The sequence below is a fragment of the Aquila chrysaetos genome, unplaced genomic scaffold, assembly GCF_900496995.4.
Source record: "Aquila chrysaetos chrysaetos unplaced genomic scaffold, bAquChr1.4, whole genome shotgun sequence".
Lineage (NCBI taxonomy): Eukaryota > Metazoa > Chordata > Aves > Accipitriformes > Accipitridae > Aquila > Aquila chrysaetos.
The window spans coordinates 1-20,713 of NW_024470433.1; the positions used below are offsets into that span (position 1 = coordinate 1).

The 20,713-nt window shown below is 62.6% G+C and overlaps 3 protein-coding genes across 5 annotated transcripts; 1 reads left to right on the forward strand and 2 right to left on the reverse strand.

Moving 5' to 3' along the window:
* Positions 1-5: 5 nt before the first annotated feature.
* On the forward strand, positions 6-5,148 carry KAT8 (lysine acetyltransferase 8; the record flags this gene model as incomplete). Its single annotated transcript, XM_030007172.2, has 11 exons — positions 6-153; positions 1,124-1,198; positions 1,295-1,470; positions 1,772-1,825; positions 1,976-2,140; positions 2,370-2,459; positions 2,551-2,691; positions 2,832-2,925; positions 3,044-3,194; positions 4,731-4,885; positions 5,003-5,148. Coding segments are annotated over 11 exons (1,314 nt in total), but the record flags the coding sequence as incomplete, so codon positions are not given.
* A 50-nt stretch (positions 5,149-5,198) lies between these two features.
* PRSS8 (serine protease 8) lies at positions 5,199-9,278 on the reverse strand. The gene is made up of 6 exons (XM_041122000.1): positions 9,159-9,278; positions 7,799-7,831; positions 7,266-7,428; positions 6,395-6,791; positions 6,071-6,229; positions 5,199-5,866 (listed from the first exon to the last, which is right to left on the reverse strand). The coding sequence occupies exons 1-6, from the start codon at positions 9,232-9,234 to the stop codon at positions 5,507-5,509; spliced, it is 1,188 nt and encodes a 395-aa protein (XP_040977934.1). The 5' UTR covers positions 9,235-9,278; the 3' UTR covers positions 5,199-5,506.
* A 415-nt stretch (positions 9,279-9,693) lies between these two features.
* On the reverse strand, positions 9,694-17,605 carry FUS (FUS RNA binding protein). Of its 3 annotated transcripts, none has more exons than XM_030007175.2 (15): positions 17,496-17,605; positions 15,852-15,876; positions 15,563-15,717; positions 15,338-15,479; positions 15,066-15,235; positions 14,802-14,973; positions 13,405-13,439; positions 12,294-12,326; positions 11,881-11,987; positions 11,356-11,485; positions 11,178-11,279; positions 10,956-11,076; positions 10,703-10,830; positions 10,439-10,595; positions 9,694-9,876 (listed from the first exon to the last, which is right to left on the reverse strand). In XM_030007175.2, exons 1-15 carry the CDS (start codon positions 17,506-17,508, stop codon positions 9,837-9,839), a joined length of 1,530 nt encoding a protein of 509 aa, XP_029863035.1. In that variant the 5' UTR covers positions 17,509-17,605; the 3' UTR covers positions 9,694-9,836. The 3 variants fall into 3 exon arrangements, with proteins under 3 accessions (XP_029863035.1, XP_029863036.1, XP_029863034.1); XM_030007176.2 differs by having other exon boundaries at positions 10,742-10,830; positions 15,057-15,235; XM_030007174.2 differs by having other exon boundaries at positions 15,057-15,235.
* Between the last annotated feature and the right edge of the window lie 3,108 nt (positions 17,606-20,713).

Consider the following 20,713-nt stretch of genomic DNA (forward strand, 5'->3'; position numbering starts at 1 on the left):
GCAGCCCCGAGACCGGGCGACCCCGTGGGGGAGGCCCGGAGGAAGCGGCGGCTTCGTCGGCTTCACCGCCGCCCCCGCCGCCGCCGCGGGAGGCGGAGGTGACGGTGGAGATCGGGGAGACGTACCTGTGCCGCCGGGCAGACGGCACCTGGCGTGAGCGGGGTCGGGGGGGGGGGGGGAGAAAAGGGACTGGGACCAGTGCGGGGGTGGGACTGGGGGGAACTGGGGTCTGGGGGGGGGGGGGGGGCACAGCGGGACTGGGAGCAGTAGGTGACCGGGACTGGGAGGAACTGGGGCCGGGGGGGCGGGCACAGAGGGACTGGGAGCAATAGGTGACCGGGACTGGGGGGAACTGGGGTTAGGATGAGTCTTGTCACAGCGGGTCTGGGCTGAACTGGGACCAGTATAAATCCTAGTCTGGGCTGAACTCGGAGTGGGAGAAATGGGACCGGTATAAATCCCATCACAGCGGGTCTGGGAAGAACTGGGACCAGTATAAATCCCGGTCTGGGCTGAACTGGGAGTGGGAGAACTGGGACTAGTGTAAATCCCATCACAGCGGGTCTGGGCTGAACTGGGACCGGTATAAATCCTGGTCTGGGCTGAACTGGGAGTGGGAGAACTGGGACCAGTATAAATCCCATCACAGTGGGTCTAGGCTGAACTGGGGCCGGTATAAATCCTGGTCTGGGCTGAACTGGGAGTGGGAGAACTGAGAGCGGTATAAATCCCATCACAGTGGGTCTGGGCTGAACTGGGACCGGTATAAATCCCATCACAGTGGGTCTAGGCTGAACTGGGACCAGTATAAATCCTGGTCTGGGCTGAACTGGGAGTGGGAGAACTGGGACCAGTATAAATCCCATCACAGTGGGTCTGGGCTGAACTGGGGCCAGTATAAATCCTGGTCTGGGCTGAACTGGGAGTGGGAGAACTGGGAGCGGTATAAATCCCATCACAGTGGGTCTGGGCTGAACTGGGAGTGGGAGAACTGGGACCAGTATAAATCCCATCGCAGCAGGCCTGGGCAGCACCAGTACAGCCCCCTGTACTCCCCCCCACACTGATCCAAACTGGGAGAGGGCTTGCCAGGCTGCTAACTGGTCCCAGTTTCCCCCCCTAGACTCGGCGGAGGTGATCCAGTCCCGTCTGAACGAGCAGGAGGGGCGCGAGGAGTATTACGTCCACTACGTGGGCTGTGAGTACTGGGAGACACTGGGAAAAGGGGTTGGGGGGGAGGCGGCGGGACACCCCCCCCCCGCCCCGCCCCTCGCTGAGCTCCCAGTTCTCCCAGTTAACCGTCGGCTGGACGAGTGGGTGGACAAGAACCGACTGGCACTGACCAAGACGCTGAAGGAAGCCGTGCAGAAAAGCTCGGAGCAGTTCCTGGGCGAGTTGGCCGAGCAGCCCGAGCGCAAGATCACCCGCAACCAGAAACGCAAGCACGATGAGATCAACCACGTCCAGAAGGTGGGGGGTACTGGGAGGAACTGGGAGGGTGTCGGGGGGAGCTGGGAGGGTGTCAGGGGGGAGCTGGGAGGGTGTCGAGAGGAGCTGGGAGGGTGTCGGGGGGAGCTGGGAGGGTGTCGAGAGGAGCTGGGAGGGTGTCGAGAGGAGCTGGGAGGGTGTTGAGCGGTGCTGGGAGGCGACTGGAGGGTACTGGGACGATGTTGGGGGCCCTGAGAGTTACTGGGGCGGCCCTGGGGATTTACTAGAGTCTCTAGGAAGTCGCACTGGGCATTACTGGGAATTACTGGGAGCCCTTTTACAGACCTACGCTGAGATGGACCCCACCACGGCGGCGCTGGAGAAGGAGCACGAGGCGGTGAGTTCCGAGGGGGGGTCCCCAAGGTTCCGAGGGGGGTCCCCAAGGTCCTGGGCATGTCCCCAAGGGTCCGGGGGGGGGGGGGGGGTCCCCAAATCTGGGGTGACCCCCCCCCACCGCGTCCTGTGTGTCCCCGTGTCCCCGCCCCAGATCACGAAAGTGAAGTACGTGGACAAGATCCACATCGGACACTTCGAGATCGACGCCTGGTACTTCTCCCCGTTCCCCGAGGACTACGGGAAGCAGCCCAAGCTGTGGATCTGCGAGTACTGCCTCAAATACATGAAGTTCGAGCGCACCTACCGCCTCCACCTGGTAGGGGACGCGTGTGACACGCTTGCGACACGCCTGTGACACGCGGCGGCTGGTGGGGGACGCACACGTAGGGGACGCTCGTACGGGAAGCTCCGCGAGCGCGGCCTCGAGGCTGTGAGGTCTGAGCACGCGTAGGGGTCCGGCCGGTTGGGGACGCGCTTGGGGACACGGCGTGACGCGCGGAGGGACACGGCGTGACACGCGGAGGGACACGCGTGACCGTCCCCAGGGTCAGTGCCAGTGGCGGCAGCCGCCGGGACGGGAGATCTACCGCAAGAGCAACATCTCCGTCTACGAGGTGGACGGCAAAGACCACAAGGTACCCGGGGTGGTTGACGCGGGCGGGTTGGGGAACACGGATGCGACCGCGTGGCGACGCGTGACGACGCGTGACGCCGACGCCTTCCCAGATCTACTGCCAGAACCTCTGCCTGCTGGCCAAACTCTTCCTCGACCACAAGACCCTTTACTTCGACGTGGAACCTTTCGTCTTCTACCTCCTCACCGAGGTGGACCGACAGGGCGCCCACATCGTCGGCTACTTTTCCAAGGTATCTGGGGGGGGGGGGGGGGGTGACGCACGACACGTGTCACCGTCACCCCAACGTGTCCGTCACCGTCACCCCGACGTGTCCGTCACCGTCACCCGCCCGTCACCGTCACCCACCGCCGCTTGCGTGTCACCCCGCAGGAGAAGGAATCGCCCGACGGCAACAACGTCGCCTGCATCCTGACGCTGCCGCCCTACCAGCGCCGGGGCTACGGCAAATTCCTCATCGCCTTTAGTGAGTCGGGTGGGGGGGTCCCCAAAAAGGGGTGGGGGGGTCCCCAAAAAGGGGTGGGGGGGTCCCCAAAAAGGGGTGGGACCCCCCCACAAACGCCTGGGTTCCCCTCTCCCGGCAGGTTACGAGCTGTCCAAGCTGGAAAGCACGGTGGGTTCCCCGGAGAAACCGCTGTCGGATCTGGGGAAGCTGAGCTACCGCAGTTACTGGTCGTGGGTGCTGCTGGAGATCCTGAGGGACTTCCGGGGCACCCTGTCCATCAAGGATCTCAGGTGGGCACCAGTAACTCCCAGTAACCCTGCTGGTGAGCATCAGTAACTCCCAGTAACCCTCTGAGTACTCCCAGGAACGTGGGATCATGGGTGCTGCTGGAGATCCTGAGGGACTTCCAGGGCACCCTGTCCATCAAGGATCTCAGGTGGGCACCAGTAACTCCCAGTAACCCTGCTGGTGAGCATCAGTAACTCCCAGTGACCCTCTGAGTACACCCAGTAACCCTCTGAGTACTCCCAGTAACGTGGGATCACGGGTGCTGCTGGAGATCTTGAGGGACTTCTCTGGGGCACCCTGACCGTCAAGGAGCTCCGGTGGGCACCAGTAACTCCCAGTAACCCCTCTGAGTACTCCCAGTAACGTAGGATCACGGGTGCTGCTGGAGATCCTGAGGGACTTCTCTGGGGCACCCTGTCCATCAAGGAGCTCCAGTGGGCACCAGTAGCTCCCAGTAACGTGGGATCACGGGTGCTGCTGGAGATCCTGAGGGACTTCCAGGGCACCCTGTCCATCAAGGAGCTCCGGTGGGCACCAGTAACTCCCAGTAATGTGGGATCACAGGTGCTGCTGGAGATCTTGAGGGACTTCTGTGGGGCACCCTGACCATCAAGGAGCTCCGGTGGGCACCAGTAACTCCCAGTAACGTGGGATCACGGGTGCTGCTGGAGATCTTGAGGGACTTCTCTGGGGCACCCTGTCCATCAAGGAGCTCCAGTGGGCACCAGTAACTCCCAGTATCCCCTCTGAGTACTCCCAGTAATGTGGGATCATGGGTGCTGCTGGAGATCTAGGGGACTTCCAGGGCACCCTGTCCATCAAGGAGCTCCAGTGGGCACCAGTAACTCCCAGTAACGTGGGATCACGGGTGCTGCTGGAGATCCTGAGGGACTTCTCTGGGGCACCCTGACCGTCAAGGAGCTCCGGTGGGCACCAGTAACTCCCAGTAACCCCTCTGAGTACTCCCAGTAATGTGGGATCACGGGTGCTGGAGATCCTGAGGGACTTCCAGGGCACCCTGTCCATCAAGGAGCTCCGGTGGGCACCAGTAACTCCCAGTAACGTGGGATCACGGGTGCTGCTGGAGATCTTGAGGGACTTCTCTGGGGCACCTTGTCCATCAAGGAGCTCCGGTGGGCACCAGTAACTCCCAGTATCCCCTCTGGTGGGCACCAGTAACCCCTCTGAGTACTCCCAGTAACGTGGGATCATGGGTGCTGCTGGAGATCCTGGGGGGACTTCTGGGGCACCCTGTCCACCAAGGAGCTCAGGAGGGCACCAGATAGCGGCCAGTAAGACCAGTAACCTCCCAGTACTACCAGTTACCCCTCCAGTATCTCTGGGTCACGGCTGCTGCTGGAGGTCCTGTGTCTCCAGCACGCCACTACCCACCAGTAACTCCTCCCAGTACCCCCTTACACCCCACAGTCAGTTCCAACTCCCCCCCCCCCCCCCCCCAGAGACCACCACCACCTCCCTTCCAGTTTCCCAATTCCCCACCCCTCCCAGCGCTCCCAGTAACCCCCTCCCCTCCCCAGCCAGATGACCAGCATCACCCAGACCGACATCATCAGCACCCTCCAGTCCCTCAACATGGTGAAATACTGGAAAGGGCAACACGTCATCTGCGTCACCCCCAAGCTGGTGGAGGAACACCTCAAGAGCGCCCAGTACAAGAAGCCGCCCATCACCGGTGCGTCATTAACCTCTCCCCGTTAACGACCTCGCTCCTGACCCCCCCCCCCCCCCCCCCCCCCAAATTTTCTCGCCCTCCTAATTTTTTTTTCTCCCCCCCCCCCATCCCCTACAGTCGACTCCATCTGCCTGCGCTGGGCCCCCCCGAAGCACAAGCAGGCGAAGGTGGCCAAGAAATGAGGGCGTCATCGGTGCGGCGAGTTGCGGTTGGGCTCAGCCTCGCCCAGCCAGCTGGGACTTGGGGTGACGGGGGGGGGGGGGGGGGGGGTGGTGTGTGCCCCCCCCAACACCGATAAAGGAGGAGGTGGAGGTGTGTTCAGATGATTTATTCGGGGCGGGGGGGGGACGGACGGACGGACACACCACGGGTGCCAAGTTGGGCCCAGGGTCACAGCGGGTGCTCCGTCCTGGGTGCCGAGCTGGCGGTCCCGTCAGCCATTTTTGGGTGCCAAGTTGGGGTGCCTGAAGCCATCTCGGCCACCCCACGAGTCATTTTTTGGGTGCCATCCGTCCCAGGTTCTAGCTTGGCATCCCGCGCCCAATTCCGGGTGCCGATTCGGGGTCCCGTCAGTCATTTTTGGGTGCCCCCAGCCCCTCGGGGTGGGGGGGGGGGGGGCGCTCAGCGGAGGCCGAGGGGCAGCAGGAACCCCAGCAGGAGCAACAGGAGGCGGCCGGGGCGAGCGGCTGGGTGGGCGGCACCGGCGCTGCCGCCTCCGTCGGGCGGCAGGGGCCGGGGCCAGGCCACGGGGGGGTCCCCGTCCCCGCAGGGACCGTCGTCCTCGTCCTCGGGGAAAGGCGCGAGCTGGGGGTGGCGCAGGGGGGCTTCGGGGACGGCGGCAGCGATCCACGCGGCGTGAGCGGCGGCGCGGGTGTAGACGCCGGGCCGGCCGGGAAGCCCGCAGGCCTCCCCCCAGCTTACCACCCCCGCCAGCAACCAGACGTCACCCACCCGGCAGGAGAGGGGACCCCCGGAGTCACCCTGCGGGGACAGGGAGAGGATGAAGAGGGACGCGGCGGGGCGATACCGGGACACGGAAGGACCCCGAGGTGGGATATTGGGACGCGGAGGGACACGGAAGGACCCCGAGGTGGGATTTTGGGACGCGGAGGGACACGGAAGGACCGCGAGGGTGACAGGGACGAAATTCCCTCGTCACCCACGAGAGGGGACGGTGGCACCCACCTGGCAGGCGTCCCGTTGTCCCTGGGGGAAACCGGCGCAGAGCGTGTCCCCGGCGGGCGTCCCCATGCCGGCCGTCTCCGCGTAAAGGCAACGGCAACGCCGGTGGCCGAGGAGCGGCACCTCCAGCTGCTGCAGCGTTTTGGGGGGGCGGCAGGGGACCTGCGGCGGGGGGGGGGACGGGACGTGCCGCGGTGACGAGGGTGACCCCAACCTGTCCCTCGACACCCCAAAGCGCTGGCACCGCCACCGCGACCGGTGACAACGGCGTGTCCCCGCCGCTTGTCCCAAACCCCCCCCCCCCCCCGGAGGTGCCAGCAGGGTCACCGAACCCGGTGACACCGGCGTCACCAAGACCACGTAGGTGCTGACGGGGACAACCCGTGTCCGTGTCCGTCCCCCCCCCCCCAAAATTCCTGGGTGACACTGACCAGCGGTGTGGACGTCCCCCCAGCCGGTGACGGTGCAGTTGGTGCCGGGGGGGAAGCGGACGGCAGGACCGGGCAGGCAAATTGGGCGAACCAGACGGGTGGGGGTGGCGGGGGGGTCCAACCGTGCCAACGCCAGGTCCCCGGCGACGTCGCCGTGCGCCTCGCTGACGTCACCGTCGCGGTAAGCGGGGTGGCGGGTGACGGCGGCCACCCGCCTCACTTGGGCGTCGGCGGGGGGGGACAGGAGCTGGAGGGCCCCCAGCGTCACCCGGTATTCGGAGAGGGGGTTCTCCCTGTAAGGGGAGTTGTTGGGGGGGGGGGGGGGGGGGGGGGCTTCAGACAAGAGGGTCCCCAAAACAGGAGCGGGGTCCCCCTGGGACAGTCACAGGGGTGTTTTGGGGGGGTATTGGGGTCCGGGGGGGGGGGTTGAGGTGTGCAGGGCAGGTGGTTGTGGGGCTCAGGGGGGTTGGATGCTGCTGGGGGGGGGCCAGGGGGCTGTTTTGGGGTGCTGTGGAGGAGTTGGGGAGCATAGGGAGGTATTTGGGGTGCTGGGGGGGGTATTTGGAAATGTTGGGGTGGGGGTCGGGGGAAATCTGGCAGGTTTGGGGTCTGCAGAGAGTATTTGGGGGTACCAGGGCGGGTATTTAGAGGCCTGAAAAGTATTTTTGGAAGTGCAAACTGATATTTAGGATTCCTGGGGGGTGGGGAAATGTTCTGGGGGTCCCAGGGGATTTTTTGGGGGGGGGGGGGGGGGGGGTGGTACTCACAGCGGGAAGCAGTGCGCAGCGGTGAGGACCCAGGCGGGGGCGATGAGGGACCCCCCGCAGACGTGACGTCCCCGAAAAGCGAGGCTGACCTGCCAGGGCCACTGCCCTGCCCGCGCCCCCGTGCCCCCCACCACTCGCCGGCGCACGGGGGTCCCGCACGGCACTGGGGGAAGTTGGGGGGGGGGGGAGAGCGTCAGGGATCCCGGCCTCCGGGAACCCTGGCACCCCCCCCCCCCCAAAAAACAAGGAGCCCCCCCATCCATCTGCCCAAACCCTGGCACGCAGGACCCACCCCCCACCCAAATCTCCCCTTTTCTGTGGGTCACCAGCACCCAGGACCCCCACCCCAACAAAAATACGGGAATGCCTCCCAGTGTGGGGACCCCAGCGTCCGGGTGTCCCGTCGTCCCCTCCCCGGATGTCCGGCTGGCAGCGCGCCCGGGGGGGACAGGCAGGTATCCGGGGCGAGGCACGTGTGTGTCGTGCGTCATGTATGTGTGTGTGTGCGTGTGTCCCCCCAATTTACAATTTACCTGGCTCATCCGCTGCCACCGTCCCCCAGTGACCTGCGGAGAAAAAAGCGATGATGTCAAAGCCCTACTGGGGGCGGAGGAGGGGGGGACATGGGGACACCCCAAAGCATCTGGGGCTGCCCCCCCCCCCCCAACACACAGACACACTCCGGGGCGATGGCCAAGCCGGAAAAACCTGCCCTGAGGAATGTGTCCTGCGGGGACAGGAGGTGTGACATCCCCCCCCCCCCCGCCATGTCACCTGTGTCCCCTCGTGTCCCTTCACACCCCCATGTCCCCCCTCCACGTTCTCTCACGATCCCCCCCACACACACCTCCCTGTCCCCTTGTACCCCCCCAAACGATCCGTATCCCCTCAGGACCCCCCCCCCTTCCACATTGTCCCCTCACGATCCTCCCCCATAACCCCCGTGTCCCCCCACACACACGCACCTCCGTGTCCCCTCACGCTCCCCCCGTCCCCCCCAAAAACGATCCGTGTCCCCTCAGGACGCCCCCTCAGTCACATTGTCCCCTCACGATCTTCCGAAATCCCCTCACGACCCCTTTCCACACACATCCCACCCAGACCCGTTCCCTCCCGCTCCCCTCAGACCTTTGGACCCCCCCAATCCCCTCACGACCACCTCGCACCCCTCACGATCCCCACATCCCCCCCAAAACGATCCATGTCCCCTCAGGACCCCCCTCAGTCACATTGTCCCCTCACGATCTTCCGAAATCCCCTCACGACCCCTTTCCACACACATCCCACCCAGACCTGTTCCCTCCCGCTCCCCTCAGACCTTCGGACCCCCCCAATCCCCTCATGTCCCCCCAAAAACGATCCGTGTCCGCTCGCGTCCCCCTCACGATCCTTTTCCACACAAATCCCGCCCCAACCTGTTCCCTCCCGCTCCCCTCAGACCTTTGGACCCCCCCCAATCCCCTCACGACCACCTCGCACCCCTCACGATCCCCACATCCCCCCCAAAACGATCCGTGTCCCCTCAGGACGCCCTCTCAGTCACATTGTCCCCTCACGATCTTCCGAAATCCCCTCACGCTCCCCACGTTCCCCCCAAAACTAACCGTGTCCCCTCAGGACCCCCCTCAGCCACATTGTCTCCTCACGACCCCTTTCCACACAAATCCCGCCCTGACCCGTTCCCTCCCGCTCCCCTCAGACCTTCGGACCCCCCCCAATCCCCTCACGACCACCTCACGATCCCCACGTTCCCCCCAAAACTAACCGTGTCCCATCAGGACCCCCCCCCCCTCGCATTATCCCCTCACGGTCCCTTTCCACACAAATCCCGCCCTGACCCGTTCCCTCCCGCTCCCCTCAGACCTTCGGCCCCCTCACCCGCCCCCTGCTCACCCTCCAGCAGCAGCAGCAGCAGCAGCAGGACCAGCCCCGACCCCGGTCCCGCTTCCCGCCTCCCCATGGCGCTCATGGCCGCGGCGGCCGCCCCGCACCCTCCGGCACCTGTTCGCCCCCGCCCACCCAAGCCTCCACCACGCCCCCCCGCCACCTGTCCGGCCACGCCCACCCCCGCGCCTTCTCGACTGCGTTGCCCTCCCCGAGCCACGCCCCAACCCTTGGCCACGCCCCCCCAAAATAAGGGGGGGGTGGGGGGAATGTCCTATAGGGGGTCCCGTTCCCCATAGGGTGAGCCATTCCCTATAGATTCCCTGCCCAATCACGGGGCACCGGAAAGGGTCGGGCCCCCGCCCTGAGCCACGTCAGGGTTTAACGAGGGGGTTAACGAGCACCTTAACGAGCCCGGCAGCCGGAAGTACCTCATTAAGGGGCGCGTTCACTCTGGAGCCTAATGAGGGCAAGGAGCAGCCACCACCATCCCCCCCCCCCCCCACTTCCCTTCCCCCCCCCCCCCAAACACCAGGCAGGGCCATGTTGTCCCCCAAGGCTTTAATGGGGGGTGAGGGGGGGTTAAAAGCGGGGAGACCCCGCGGGGGGGGGCGGGGCCGGCCGGCCCCAGGGGCAGGGCACCAAATAAAAAACAGGGGGGGGGGGGAAGGGGTGCGGGGGGGGGGCTCAGTAGGGCCTCTCGCGGCGGTCCTGCCGGTGGTCACCCCTGCAGAGAGAAAGGAGAGGTGTGTCAGTAGGGGCCAGAGTTAACATGGACAAATAAAGCTCAGCTTTCGACCAAGACCATCACGATAGGAACCGGAGTAAACAGCAGCCACAGCATGGCCAGGCTATCAACCACGACCATCAATAGAGCCCAGAGTTAACACGCTGTCCCAACAGCCTGCAGGAAGAAGCAGGAGAGCAGCATTCACTCTGGGCCATAATGATGGCAGTACCAGCACCACCACGTGGTTGTTGAGGGAACTGCCCCCCTCTCAACATCCGTCCCCACACTCCATCGGTGATCCCCAGAGTTAACAGCGCCCAACCAACATGCCCTAGAGTCAACGGCGCTCAGTAAGCTCCAGAGTTAACGGCCTCCAGCACCTCCACCCAACCTCCCGGGGGCACAGAGTGCACTGTTAACTCTGGAACCTACTAACAACCCCCCACCCTCCCAGAGGTTTCAGAGCTACTGGAAACGGGTTCATTCACAGGTCATCAGTAGGTTTCAGAGTGAACAGATCCCCAACACGACAGGGGACAGCCCCCTTCGACCATCTTACCTGGAATCCATCTTCCCCGGCCCAAAGCCGCCTCGGTCGCCGCCTCTCCCGCCACGGAAACCGCCCCGATCTCCGCCCCGGCCACCCCTGTAGCCGCCGCGGTCGAAGCCTCCGCGCCCGCCGCGTCGCTCCTCGCCGAACCCGCCGCCGCCACCGCCTGCGGGTAACAAAATTGGGGGGGGGGGGGGGGGGGGAGGGTGCACGATGAGGACACCAGGTGGGCGTGGCCCCCCCCCCCCCCCCACCCGGACCCCCAGTATTTACCCATGTGGTTCCCGCCGCGGCCGCCCCCCGGGTATTTACCCATGTGGGGCGCGCCGGGCCCGTCGGGTTTGGGGGCCTTGCACTGGTTGCATTCGTTGCGCCACGAGAAGTTCATGTTCTCGCACGCGCTGCGGGGCAGGGGGAAACGAAAAACAAAACAAAAAAAAAAACAACAAAAAAAATGAGAGCGATGAGGTCATCGGCCCCGCCCGGTTGCCCCCCCCCCCCCCTTCATCCCAATTCCCCCACTCACGGGTTGGGACACTTCCAGTCGCCGGCACGTTGCTGGCCGCCGCCGCCGCTGGGGAAACCGCCCCGGTTGCCCCCGCCGGAACCGCTGTTGCCGCCGCCGAAGCCGCCTCGTCCCATGGGGCCTGGGAAAGGAGGTGTTTTGGGGTGAAAAAGGGGGATTTTGGGGCCGCCCGAGAGCTCCCTCGGCACCGCCACCCCGGCTCGCTCGCGCACGCTCGCTCACCTCCTCGGCCGCGGCCGCCCCGGCCGCCCCCTCCGCCACGGTTGAAGTCGGCGCGGCGGGTGGCGAAGGACACCTTGATGGGGTTGCCGGAGAATTCTTTGCCTAAAACCGGGAGAATTCAGCCCCAAAACTTGGTCGTTTTTGGGAGGAGCGGGGGGATCGAGGGGGGGGGTCCTACCGTCGAACCAGTCGATGGCGGCTTTGGCGGAGGGGGGGTCGTCGAAGGAGACGGTGGCCTCCCCCTTCAGTTTGCCCGTCTCCCGGTCCGTGTAGAGGTTGATCATGGGCTGCCCCGTCTTCTTGTTTGTCTAGGGGGGAGACGACATGCTAAGGACATGCTAAAAACACACCAAGAGCAGAGGGAGGGGGCGAGGACACGCTAAGGAGCTGGGGGGGTTATCACGGGTGTCCCCATCGGGTTGGTCTTGGGGGGGGAAACAGCAGGATGTGCTAAGGACATGCAGCAACACGCTAAGGACACACAAGACACATCAACACGCAAAGGACCCGCAAACATGCAAAGAACACGTGATACGTCAGGAAGTTAATGACACGCAGATGCCCCGTCCCCTTGGCCACTGGTTAAAGCTCCATGGTACGCACTTGACAACATGCTAGGGATGGTACACATTCGAGGACACGCCACGGACACGCCACGGACACGCTATGGACACGCTATGGACACGCCACGGACACGGCTCACCTTAATGATGCCGATCTGCTTGAAGTAGTCGGCCACCGACTCGATGGTGACGTTCTCGCCCAGCCCCTGCACGAAGATGGTGTTGTTGTCCGAGTTATCCTGCTCGCCTGCGGGACAAAGAGCTCGTTAGCACCAGCCTTCGTTAGTCCTCATTAGCCTCCTTCCCCCTCAATAGCCCCCCCATCCCTCCCCTTCCCTCATTAACCCCCCTCAATAGCCTCATTAACCCATCCCCATTAGCCCCTCTCAATAACCTCATCACCCCTTCCTTAACAGACTCGTTAACACGTTTCCCCCCCTCATTGTCACAATTAACCACCTTCCCCCTCATTAGCCAGCCCCCCCCCGCCAATTAATCCTCTTCCCCCCCTCATTAGCCCCCTCCCCACCTCGTTAGCCACCCCCCTCCTTACCAGGATCATGCCGTGGCCCTTGGTCCCGGGGTCCTTTCGGCACATGCAAAAATTAAAAGGCAAAGCGTTAATTAGGCAACAGGGAGGGGGGAAGGAACACACCCCAGCCCCCCCCCCCCCACCCCAAACACCCCAAAATAGGAAAAAAACGGGGGAAAAAACGCCTTTTCCCCACCCATTTCAGCCCACGCCCCTTTTTGGGGTGAAAACCCAACAATTTTGGCACCTAGAAACACTCAGGGTGGTTTTGGTTTTTTTTTCCTCTCACTCGCTCTCCCCCCCCCAAAAAGGGGGCCCCTCCGAGGCCAACATTACTCGCCAATTCCAGGGTTTTCACCCCAAAACTGAGGCACCGGGGCCATCCGTCTCTGCTCGTTGCCCCCGGGGTGGCAGTTTTGGGTATTTTTGTCTCAAAACACACTTTTTGCTCCTCAAAATACCACCAGCAACGCCCCAGTTCAGCAAACCCCTCCAAAACGGCGTGAGAACTCTCAAGATGGGTAAAACCAAGACACTCCGTTTTCGGTCGGTACACTGCAGCGCTCACCACCTCACCGCTCCCCGTTTGGGGGCAAAAACGGCAATTTGACCATTATACGCATTTTTTTTTTTTTTTCCATCAACCTCAGGTCACCGGCACTTTACACAAGCCCCAAAATTGCATTTTTCTTGTTTTTCCCCCGGAACCAAACTTTGCACCAAACCTCAGGTTTTTCATTATTGTTTTTTAAAACCACATGCAACCGTTTTGCTAAAAACCAGCGTTTTCACCCGCCCAAAAAAAAAAAAAAAAAAAAATAAGACCACCGCTTTGCCAAGAGTTGCAATTTCCCCGTTCCGGCTTTTTTTCCGCCCGCGGTCGCCGTGTGCATGTTCGGTTTTTTTTTTCTCCGGTTTGCCCCCAAAAAACGACCTTTTTTTGTTTGTTTGTTTGTTTGTTTAAACACCCAAGACGCAGCCCGATGACGTCGCCTCTGGCCAGCCGCCGCACCTCTTTTTTGGGGCTTTCTCACCCCAAAACGCCCCCGATCAGGCTGTTGCGGAGAGAAGGGGTTAAAAAACAGACACTTTTTTTTTTTTTGGGTTCAAATGCCGAACTCTTGGGACTTACCACCGAATTTATTGAAGCCACCACGCTCACCACCGCTGAGGAGATAAATTAGAAGATAATGAGGTTTTTTTTATCCCCTGCCTAAAAAGAGGGGGGCAGTTTCGGGGCAAAACCAGCACTTTTGAGCAGTTTCCTCCTTCCTGAGCGCCCCCCCCTGCAGATTTGGGGGGGGGGGGGGGGCGGGGGCACTTTGGGGGGGCTGGGGGTCTCCATCCGCCGGCGACGTTTCATCTTGGACGCAGCAGCCGGGCGCTCTCTGGCCCCGCCGGGGGATCCAAAAATCATTAAAAACCTCAGTTTTGCCTTTTTTTTTTTTTTTTTTTTTTTAAATGGGGGGCACCCCCCCCTGCTTTCAGCCGAGCCCCCCCCAGCGGGAGCGTCTCCCCCTCCCCACCGCTCGTCGTCGCTTTTCCCCCCTCACTCCTGTAGGTTATTTTTGGGAGGGGGGGGCCCTTTGCGTGTTTGGTTTTGGTTTTTTTTTTTTTTGTTTGCATTTTTCACCCTTTCTGCTTTTTTTAACCCAAAAAGAGCGGAGAATTGCGAAAGTTTCGCTGCCTTTCACACCTGCAGCACACAAAACGCAGAGTTTGTTAACAGGCACAACAGCAGCGGCAAGACAAACAAGCAACCGCGGCTCGCCCCCGCCGATACTCACCTCTTGCCGCCCCAAAAAGCGGCTTTTTCAGCCCAAAAGCGGGGGGGGGCGACACGCGCACAAACCCAAAACCTCTCATTTTTTTTCTTTAAAACCACCATTATCATAGTTTTTTTGGGGCATTTCCTCCTCCCTTCGTGCACCGGGACACCACAAAGACACTCCACTCCAGGTTATCACCCATCAATCAGTGTCAAACATCGCCCAATATCCAAAACCGGCGGTTTTTTCCCCCAAAATCAACATTTTTGTTTTCTGCAGTGACCTCAAAACGAACCATTTTCCTTTTTTTTTTTTTTCTTATGTATTTTTTAAAACCTGGGGCACGTGCCCCCACCGTGACCAGAGCCGGCACCGGAGGCTACAAGTGACCTTGGCAACCAGGTTTGCTGAGTGGTTTTATCTCTTTTTACTTTTCCCAAAAAACACCTTTTTTCCCCCCAGTTCCGGGAGGGTCTTACCACTTCAGGCGCCTCCAAGCGCCCCCGCTGGGCGCCTTGCCTTTTGGGGTTTTGTTTTGTTTTGTTTTTTTTTTTTTCTTATTTTTTTTAGGGGCGCTTGCGCCGATTTTGGTTAAAACCCGCTTGAGCGGGGGGTGCCGCACAGCACCGTCCGGGGGCTGCTCACCTCCCCTCTCCCCCTTCTGCCCTCCCCAGTTTCGGGAGGTTTTTTGTCCCCCCCCAAACCCCCGAGCCCCCCCTCCCCTCCAAGCCCCCCCAAACCGCCGTCCCCCGACACCTACCCGAGGTTGCCTCCGCGGCCGCCCCGGCTCCCGCGGCCGCCGCGGTCGTAGCCGCCTCGGCCGTAGCCGCCCCGGCCGCGGCTCCGCTCCTGCTGCCCGCCCCCGTAGCCGCTCTGCTCCTGGTAACCGCCACCGCCGCTCATGGACGACTGTTCCTGACCGTAGCTGTTGGCTACAACCGTGAAAACGAACGGTTAAAACACAAAAAAAGCCAAGATTTAGGCCCAAAACGGCGCTGCCGTCGCCACCGCCCACCAGGCTCACATCCGCTGCTGCCCCCGCTGTTGTACTGGCTCTGCTGGCTGTAGCTCTGGGGCGGGTTGTAGGAGGACTGCTGGCTGTAGCTCTGCTGCTGTCCGCTGTAGCTCGACTGTTGGTTGTAGCCGCCGCTGGGGGGTTGGCCGTAGCTAGAGCTCTGCGAGCTGCTCCCATAGCTGAAAAAAAAAAAACCAAACAAAAAAACCAACCCCCCCAATATTCATCGAAAGACCAGTTTTTCACCCAAACGGCGGTGCTGCGGGGTGGCTGTTGCCTACCTGCCAGTGGAGGAGCTGGCCGCCGGCGGCTGGGAATAGCTGGGGTAGGAGGAGGGTTGCCCGTAGGAGGTCTGCGAGCTCTGCCCGCTGCCGTAGCCGCCGGTGCTGCCATAGGCTTGGGGGGTTGACTGGGTGCTGTAGCCTAGAGGCGAGTGGAAAAGAGGGTGAAACACCCCAAAAAAACACCCAGTAGTGGGACAGGGGGGTGTCAGGGGCTTGGCTTACTGCTCTGGGTCTGGCCGTAGGAGGAGCTGTAGCTGTTCTGGCCGTAGGCAGAGGTGTCAGTTGACTGGCTGTAGCCGCTGTAGCTCTGCTGGCCGTAGGGCTGGCTGCTCTGCTGTGAGTAGCCCTGCCCCGGCGGGGTGGGGTATGCCCCGTAGCTGTTACAAAACCAAACCAAACAAAAAAACCCACCAAACTCACGTGAAATCCCCACAAAAACACCCTTTTCCCGACGTATTTCTAAGGGTCGAGATGTAAAAGGTTAAATACGGGGGGGGGGGGGGGCGCGCACCTCTGCGTCGCCGTCTGGCTGTAGTCTGTAGGGAAAAACAAACCCAAAAAGATCGTTAGTTGTGTAAATAAACGTACGTGTGCCTGAATATAAACGTATTTACACTATACGTTCAAACATTATTAATCACTCAACCGCAGGAACAGCCAAAGTAAGGCACAAGATGAGACAGTTTCAGTATTTACCCCACTCAGAAGATCTAAAGGCCTACTTTAAGACCAAATATCCCCTCTAAACAAGCACCCAGAAACCAAATTTAACTACACAGCTGTAAAAACGAACCCAAACGTGGAAGTTTCCCTCAGATATCACACAACAAAAGGGGGGTCTGCCCCTCGCCGCAAGATGGCGGCTATTGGCCTCCTCCCGCCTTGCAGCGTTAGCAGCTGCTCCAAGCTTTGGAAGAAACTCAGAGGATTTTACCCAAAACGAAGGTTTTTAGGCGGCGCCAGCCCTCCCTGGGGGGTTATTTTCCCCCCTTCCACGGAATATTTTAAAAGCAAAGGCCCGGATGTGGGACTGCGGCAGCGCCAGCGCGCATGCGCAGCCCGCCCCCCCCCCCCCGCGCACACAAAATGGCGGCGGTGGCGCAGCTGGAAAAGCCGCGCCCCTCCCTGGGCGCACAAAATGGCGGCCGCGGGGCTTGGCGCCGGGGGGGGGGGGGGGGCTCCGCGACCCCCAAACCATCCCCCCATCCTTTAAAAAAAAAAAAAAAAAAAAAAAACAACAACCAAAAAACGAATTTTCCCTTTATTTGTAGTTTTAGATGCGGGTTTCCCTTTGTTTGTAGTTTTAGAAGAGGATTCTTCTCCCGGAGGCCGCCGCGGCGCATCCGGGCGCGGCGCTTTGTCCGCCCCCCCCCATCCGCGACCACTTTTTACCAAAAAAAAAAAAAAACAAAAAACAAAACCCCCAAAACCGACACTGAAAAAAAAAATTGGAGACGCGATAAACCTCAACGGCGGGGAAATAAATTAAAAAAAAAAGGGGGGGGCGGAATTAATTAAAAGAAAAACCCCACAGCCTGGACCATCGCGGAAATTGGGGGGGGGGGGGGGCATCAAATCCCAGCCCCCCCCAATGCAGCCGTAACAATGAAAACTCCGTAGCTACACCGTTACTAAAATAAGAAAATAAGTAACAAAAACGCTCGTTGGAAAGAAAAAACTTAAAAAAAAAAAAAAAAAAAAACCACAGTAAAAGCGGCACTGCTGTTACAACCGCCCACCGCAGCGCAAAGGGGGGCTCTAGGACCCCCCGCCCCGCCATACCCTCCCCAGGGGTACCGGGGGGGCTCTAGGGACCCCCCCCAAGTTGCTGGAGAAGGGGGGGGCTCCAAGACACCCCCCTCCCCATCTCCTCCCCGGGGCTGTAGTTGCTGCAATACTCCACCCCGACGTTGTAGGGGACCCCCCCGGGAAGAAGGGAGGCCGCAGGGCGGGCCCCCCCCCCCCCCAGCTATAGGGACCCCCCCCCGGGGGGCCACAGAGCCCCCCCCCCCCCCCCCCGAGCTGTAGGGAGCCCCCCCGGGAAGAAAGGGGGCTGCAGGGCCTCCTGCCCGAGCTGTAATTACCCCCCCCGGGAAGAGGGGAGGCCGCAGGCCCCCCCCCCCCCCCGAGCCTTCCCCCCCCCCCCCCCCGGTACCGTTGGAGGCCATGGCGGTGCCGCCCTGGTCCGGCGCTTCCCCTCCACGTGGCGCCCGCACTGCGCCCCCGGCCTCCCGCCCGCCCTTTATAGCCTCCGTCGGAGCGTACCACAGCCCTGTGGGGTGGGGGGGTGGTAGGTAGGGTGGATGGGGGGGGGTGTGGATGAGTGGGTGGTGAGAGTTTCCTCCTCCTCCCCACCCCACCCCGCCGGTGGTGGTGGTAGGGTCCGCGGAGGGGCGGGGGCGGGGCCGAGGGGGTGGGCGGGGCTATGGGGCGGCTGGGCGGCCTCATGGCGGCCCTATGGAAAACCTATAGCGACGGCAACCGGCCCCTGCTCCCTCACGGAGACCCTATAGAAAACCCACAGGGGCACCCACCGGGCTCTGCCCCACCGTAGGGACCCTATAGAGACCCCCCCCAGGGGCACCCACCGGGCTCTGCCCCCCCCCCCCCCCGGGATCCTATAGACGCCTACCTATAGGGCACACATAGAGACCCCCGACCCTATACAAATCCATAGGGGACCCTGCCACCCTATAGGGACCCCCTCCCCACCCAGACTCGGAGGGTGGGCACCTATGGGGCCTATGCTGGCTCTGACGTCACGCAGGCCAGGCTTGGCCAGCCTCAAAGGTCAGCGCTAAAAATACCTGGGGGCCCCTATAAGGATAATATAGGAGCCATATAGGGGCCGGGAACAGGTAGGGAGGTGGTGGGGTGGGCACCTATAGGGTTGGCATGGCCTGGGGGGGGGCTATAGGGTCTGGCCCGGCTTCCTATGGGGTGTGTGGAGGTCTGTGGGTCAGTATAGGCACTGAGGAGCGCCCACAGGGGGAATCCCCTATAGGGCTGGGCACTCACATATAGGGAGCGTCGGGTGTCTTCTATAGGGCTGAGCCCAACGTGTGGGTTCTCTATAATGTCCTAGAGGGCTGAGCCCCACGCTGGGGACTCTCCTGCATCTCCTATAGGGCTGGGCACCCACGTATGGGGAGTTGCCAGCATCTCCTACAGGGCTGAGCCATACAGTGGGGACTCTCCATCGTCCCCTATAGCGCTGGGCACTGGGACCCCCCGCCATCTCCTATAGGTCTGGGCACTGGGGCACGGGGACCCCCCCCATCATCTCCTATAGGGCTGGGGACTCCCCGTCATCCCCTATACCATCCCCTATAGGTCTGGGGACTCTCCGTCGTCCCCTGTAGTGCTGCGCACTAGGGGACAGGGACCCCCCACCGTCTTCTATAGGGCTGGGGACCCACCACCATCTCCTATAGGGCTGGGGACTCCCCACCATCCCCTATAGGGCTGGGGACTCTCCATTGTCCCCTATAGCACTGGGGACCCCCTGTCATCTCCTATAGGGTTGGGCACTGGGGGACAGGGACCCCCACCATCTCCTATAGGGCTGAGGACTGGGGGCTAGGGACCCCCACCATCTCCTATAGGGCTGGGGACTCTCTGTCATCCCCTATAGCGCTGGACACTGGGGGACAGCGACCCCCTACCGTCTCCTATAGGGCTGGGGACTCCCCATCGTCCCCTATAGGGCTGGGGACCCCCCACCATCTCCTATAGGGCTGGGCACTGGGGGCTAGGGACCCCCACCATCTCCTATGGGGCTGGGGACTCTCTGTCATCCCCTATAGCACTGGGGACCCCCCACCATCCCCTATAGGGCTGGGGACCCCCCACCATCTCCTATAGGGCTGGGGACCCCCCACCGTCTCCTATAGGGCTGGGGACCCTCTGTCATCCCCTATAGCGCTGGGCACTGGGGAACAGGGACCCCCCACCATCTCCTATGGGGCTGGGGACTCTCTGTCGTCCCCTATAGCGCTGGGGACCCCCCACCATCCCCTACAGGGCTGGGGACTCCCCACTGTCTCCTATAGGGCTGGGGACCCCCCCACCGTCTCCTATAGCGCTGGGCACTGGGGGACAGGGAGCCCCCACCATCTCCTATAGGGCTGGGGACCCCCCACCGTCTCCTATAGCGCTGGGCACTGGGGGACAGGGACCCCCACCATCTCCTATAGGGCTGGGGACCCCCCACCGTCTCCTACAGGGCTGGGGACCCTCTGTCATCCCCTATAGCGCTGGGCACTGGGGGACAGGGACCCCCCCCCATCTCCTATAGGGCTGGGGACCCCCCCCATCCCCTATAGGGCTGGGGACCCCCCACTGTCTCCTATAGGGCTGGGGACCCCCCACCATCTCCTACAGGGCTGGGGACCCCCCACCATCTCCTATAGCGCTGGGCACTGGGGAACAGGGACCCCCCACCATCTCCTATGGGGCTGGGGACTCTCTGTCGTCCCCTATAGCGCTGGGGACCCCCCACCATCCCCTATAGGGCTGGGGACCCCCCACCATCTCCTACAGGGCTGGGGATCCCCCACTGTCTCCTATAGCGCTGGGCACTGGGGGACAGGGACCCCCCCATCTCCTATAGGGCTGGGGACCCCCCACCGTCTCCGTCTCCTACAGGGCTGGGGGCCCTCTGTCATCCCCTATAGCGCTGGGGACCCCCCACCATCCCCTATAGCGCTGGGGACCCCCCACCGTCTCCGTCTCCTACAGGGCTGGGGACCCTCTGTCATCCCCTATAGCGCTGGGGACCCCCCACCATCCCCTATAGCGCTGGGGACCCCCCACCATCCCCTATAGCACTGGGGACCCCCCCCCATCCCCTATAGGGCCGGGGACCCCCCAGCGTCCCCTCTAGGCCCGATCCCCACACCTCCTCTCCCGGCGCGCGCGTGTCCCCCCCCCCCCCTCCACCTCCGCAGGCAGGCGGCCATGTCGTGGGCACGGGCGCAGGTACGGGCGCAGGGCCGGGAACTGGAGCGCCGGCTGCGGCGAGCGCCGGGCCGGGAACTCCTGGCGGGATTACGGGAAGCCGGAGCGCTGGGACCGACGGAAACGGCGGCGTTGGGACCCCCGGGGGGCCGCGGTTGGGCGCGGAGGCTGCGGGCGCTGGCGCTGGCTCGCGGCGAGGAGACCTGCCGCGTCCTCTTGCGCCTCTTGGCACGACTGGAAGAGCCGGGGCCGCTGGGTGAGTCTCCCGTCGCGGCGGCGGTGCCGGCGTCGCCGAGCCGGCCGACGGGCGGTCGCCCTATAGGCGACGGCCCCTATAGGGGTTTGGGTGTCCCGTTCCTGTCCCCGCTACAGATTTCTACAACCCCCGGCGCGACGCCGAGCCGTCCCACCGCC

What these genes read in the sequence shown, in the direction of transcription:
- PRSS8 (XM_041122000.1), bottom strand. Translation starts at nt 9,234, where the DNA reads ATGAGCGCCATGGGGAGGCGGGAAGCGGGACCGGGGTCGGGGCTGGTC. An exon ending in GGTGGCAGCGGATGAGCCAG is followed by an intron (nt 7,429 to 7,798) that starts GTAAATTGTAAA and finishes AACTTCCCCCAG; the next exon opens with TGCCGTGCGGGACCCCCGTG. An exon ending in GACAACGGGACGCCTGCCAG is followed by an intron (nt 5,867 to 6,070) that starts GTGGGTGCCACC and finishes CTGTCCCCGCAG; the next exon opens with GGTGACTCCGGGGGTCCCCT.
- FUS (XM_030007174.2), bottom strand. An exon ending in AGGGCCACGGCATGATCCTG is followed by an intron (nt 11,988 to 12,293) that starts GTAAGGAGGGGG and finishes TTTGTCCCGCAG; the next exon opens with GCGAGCAGGATAACTCGGAC. An exon ending in AGCAGATCGGCATCATTAAG is followed by an intron (nt 11,486 to 11,880) that starts GTGAGCCGTGTC and finishes TCTCCCCCCTAG; the next exon opens with ACAAACAAGAAGACGGGGCA.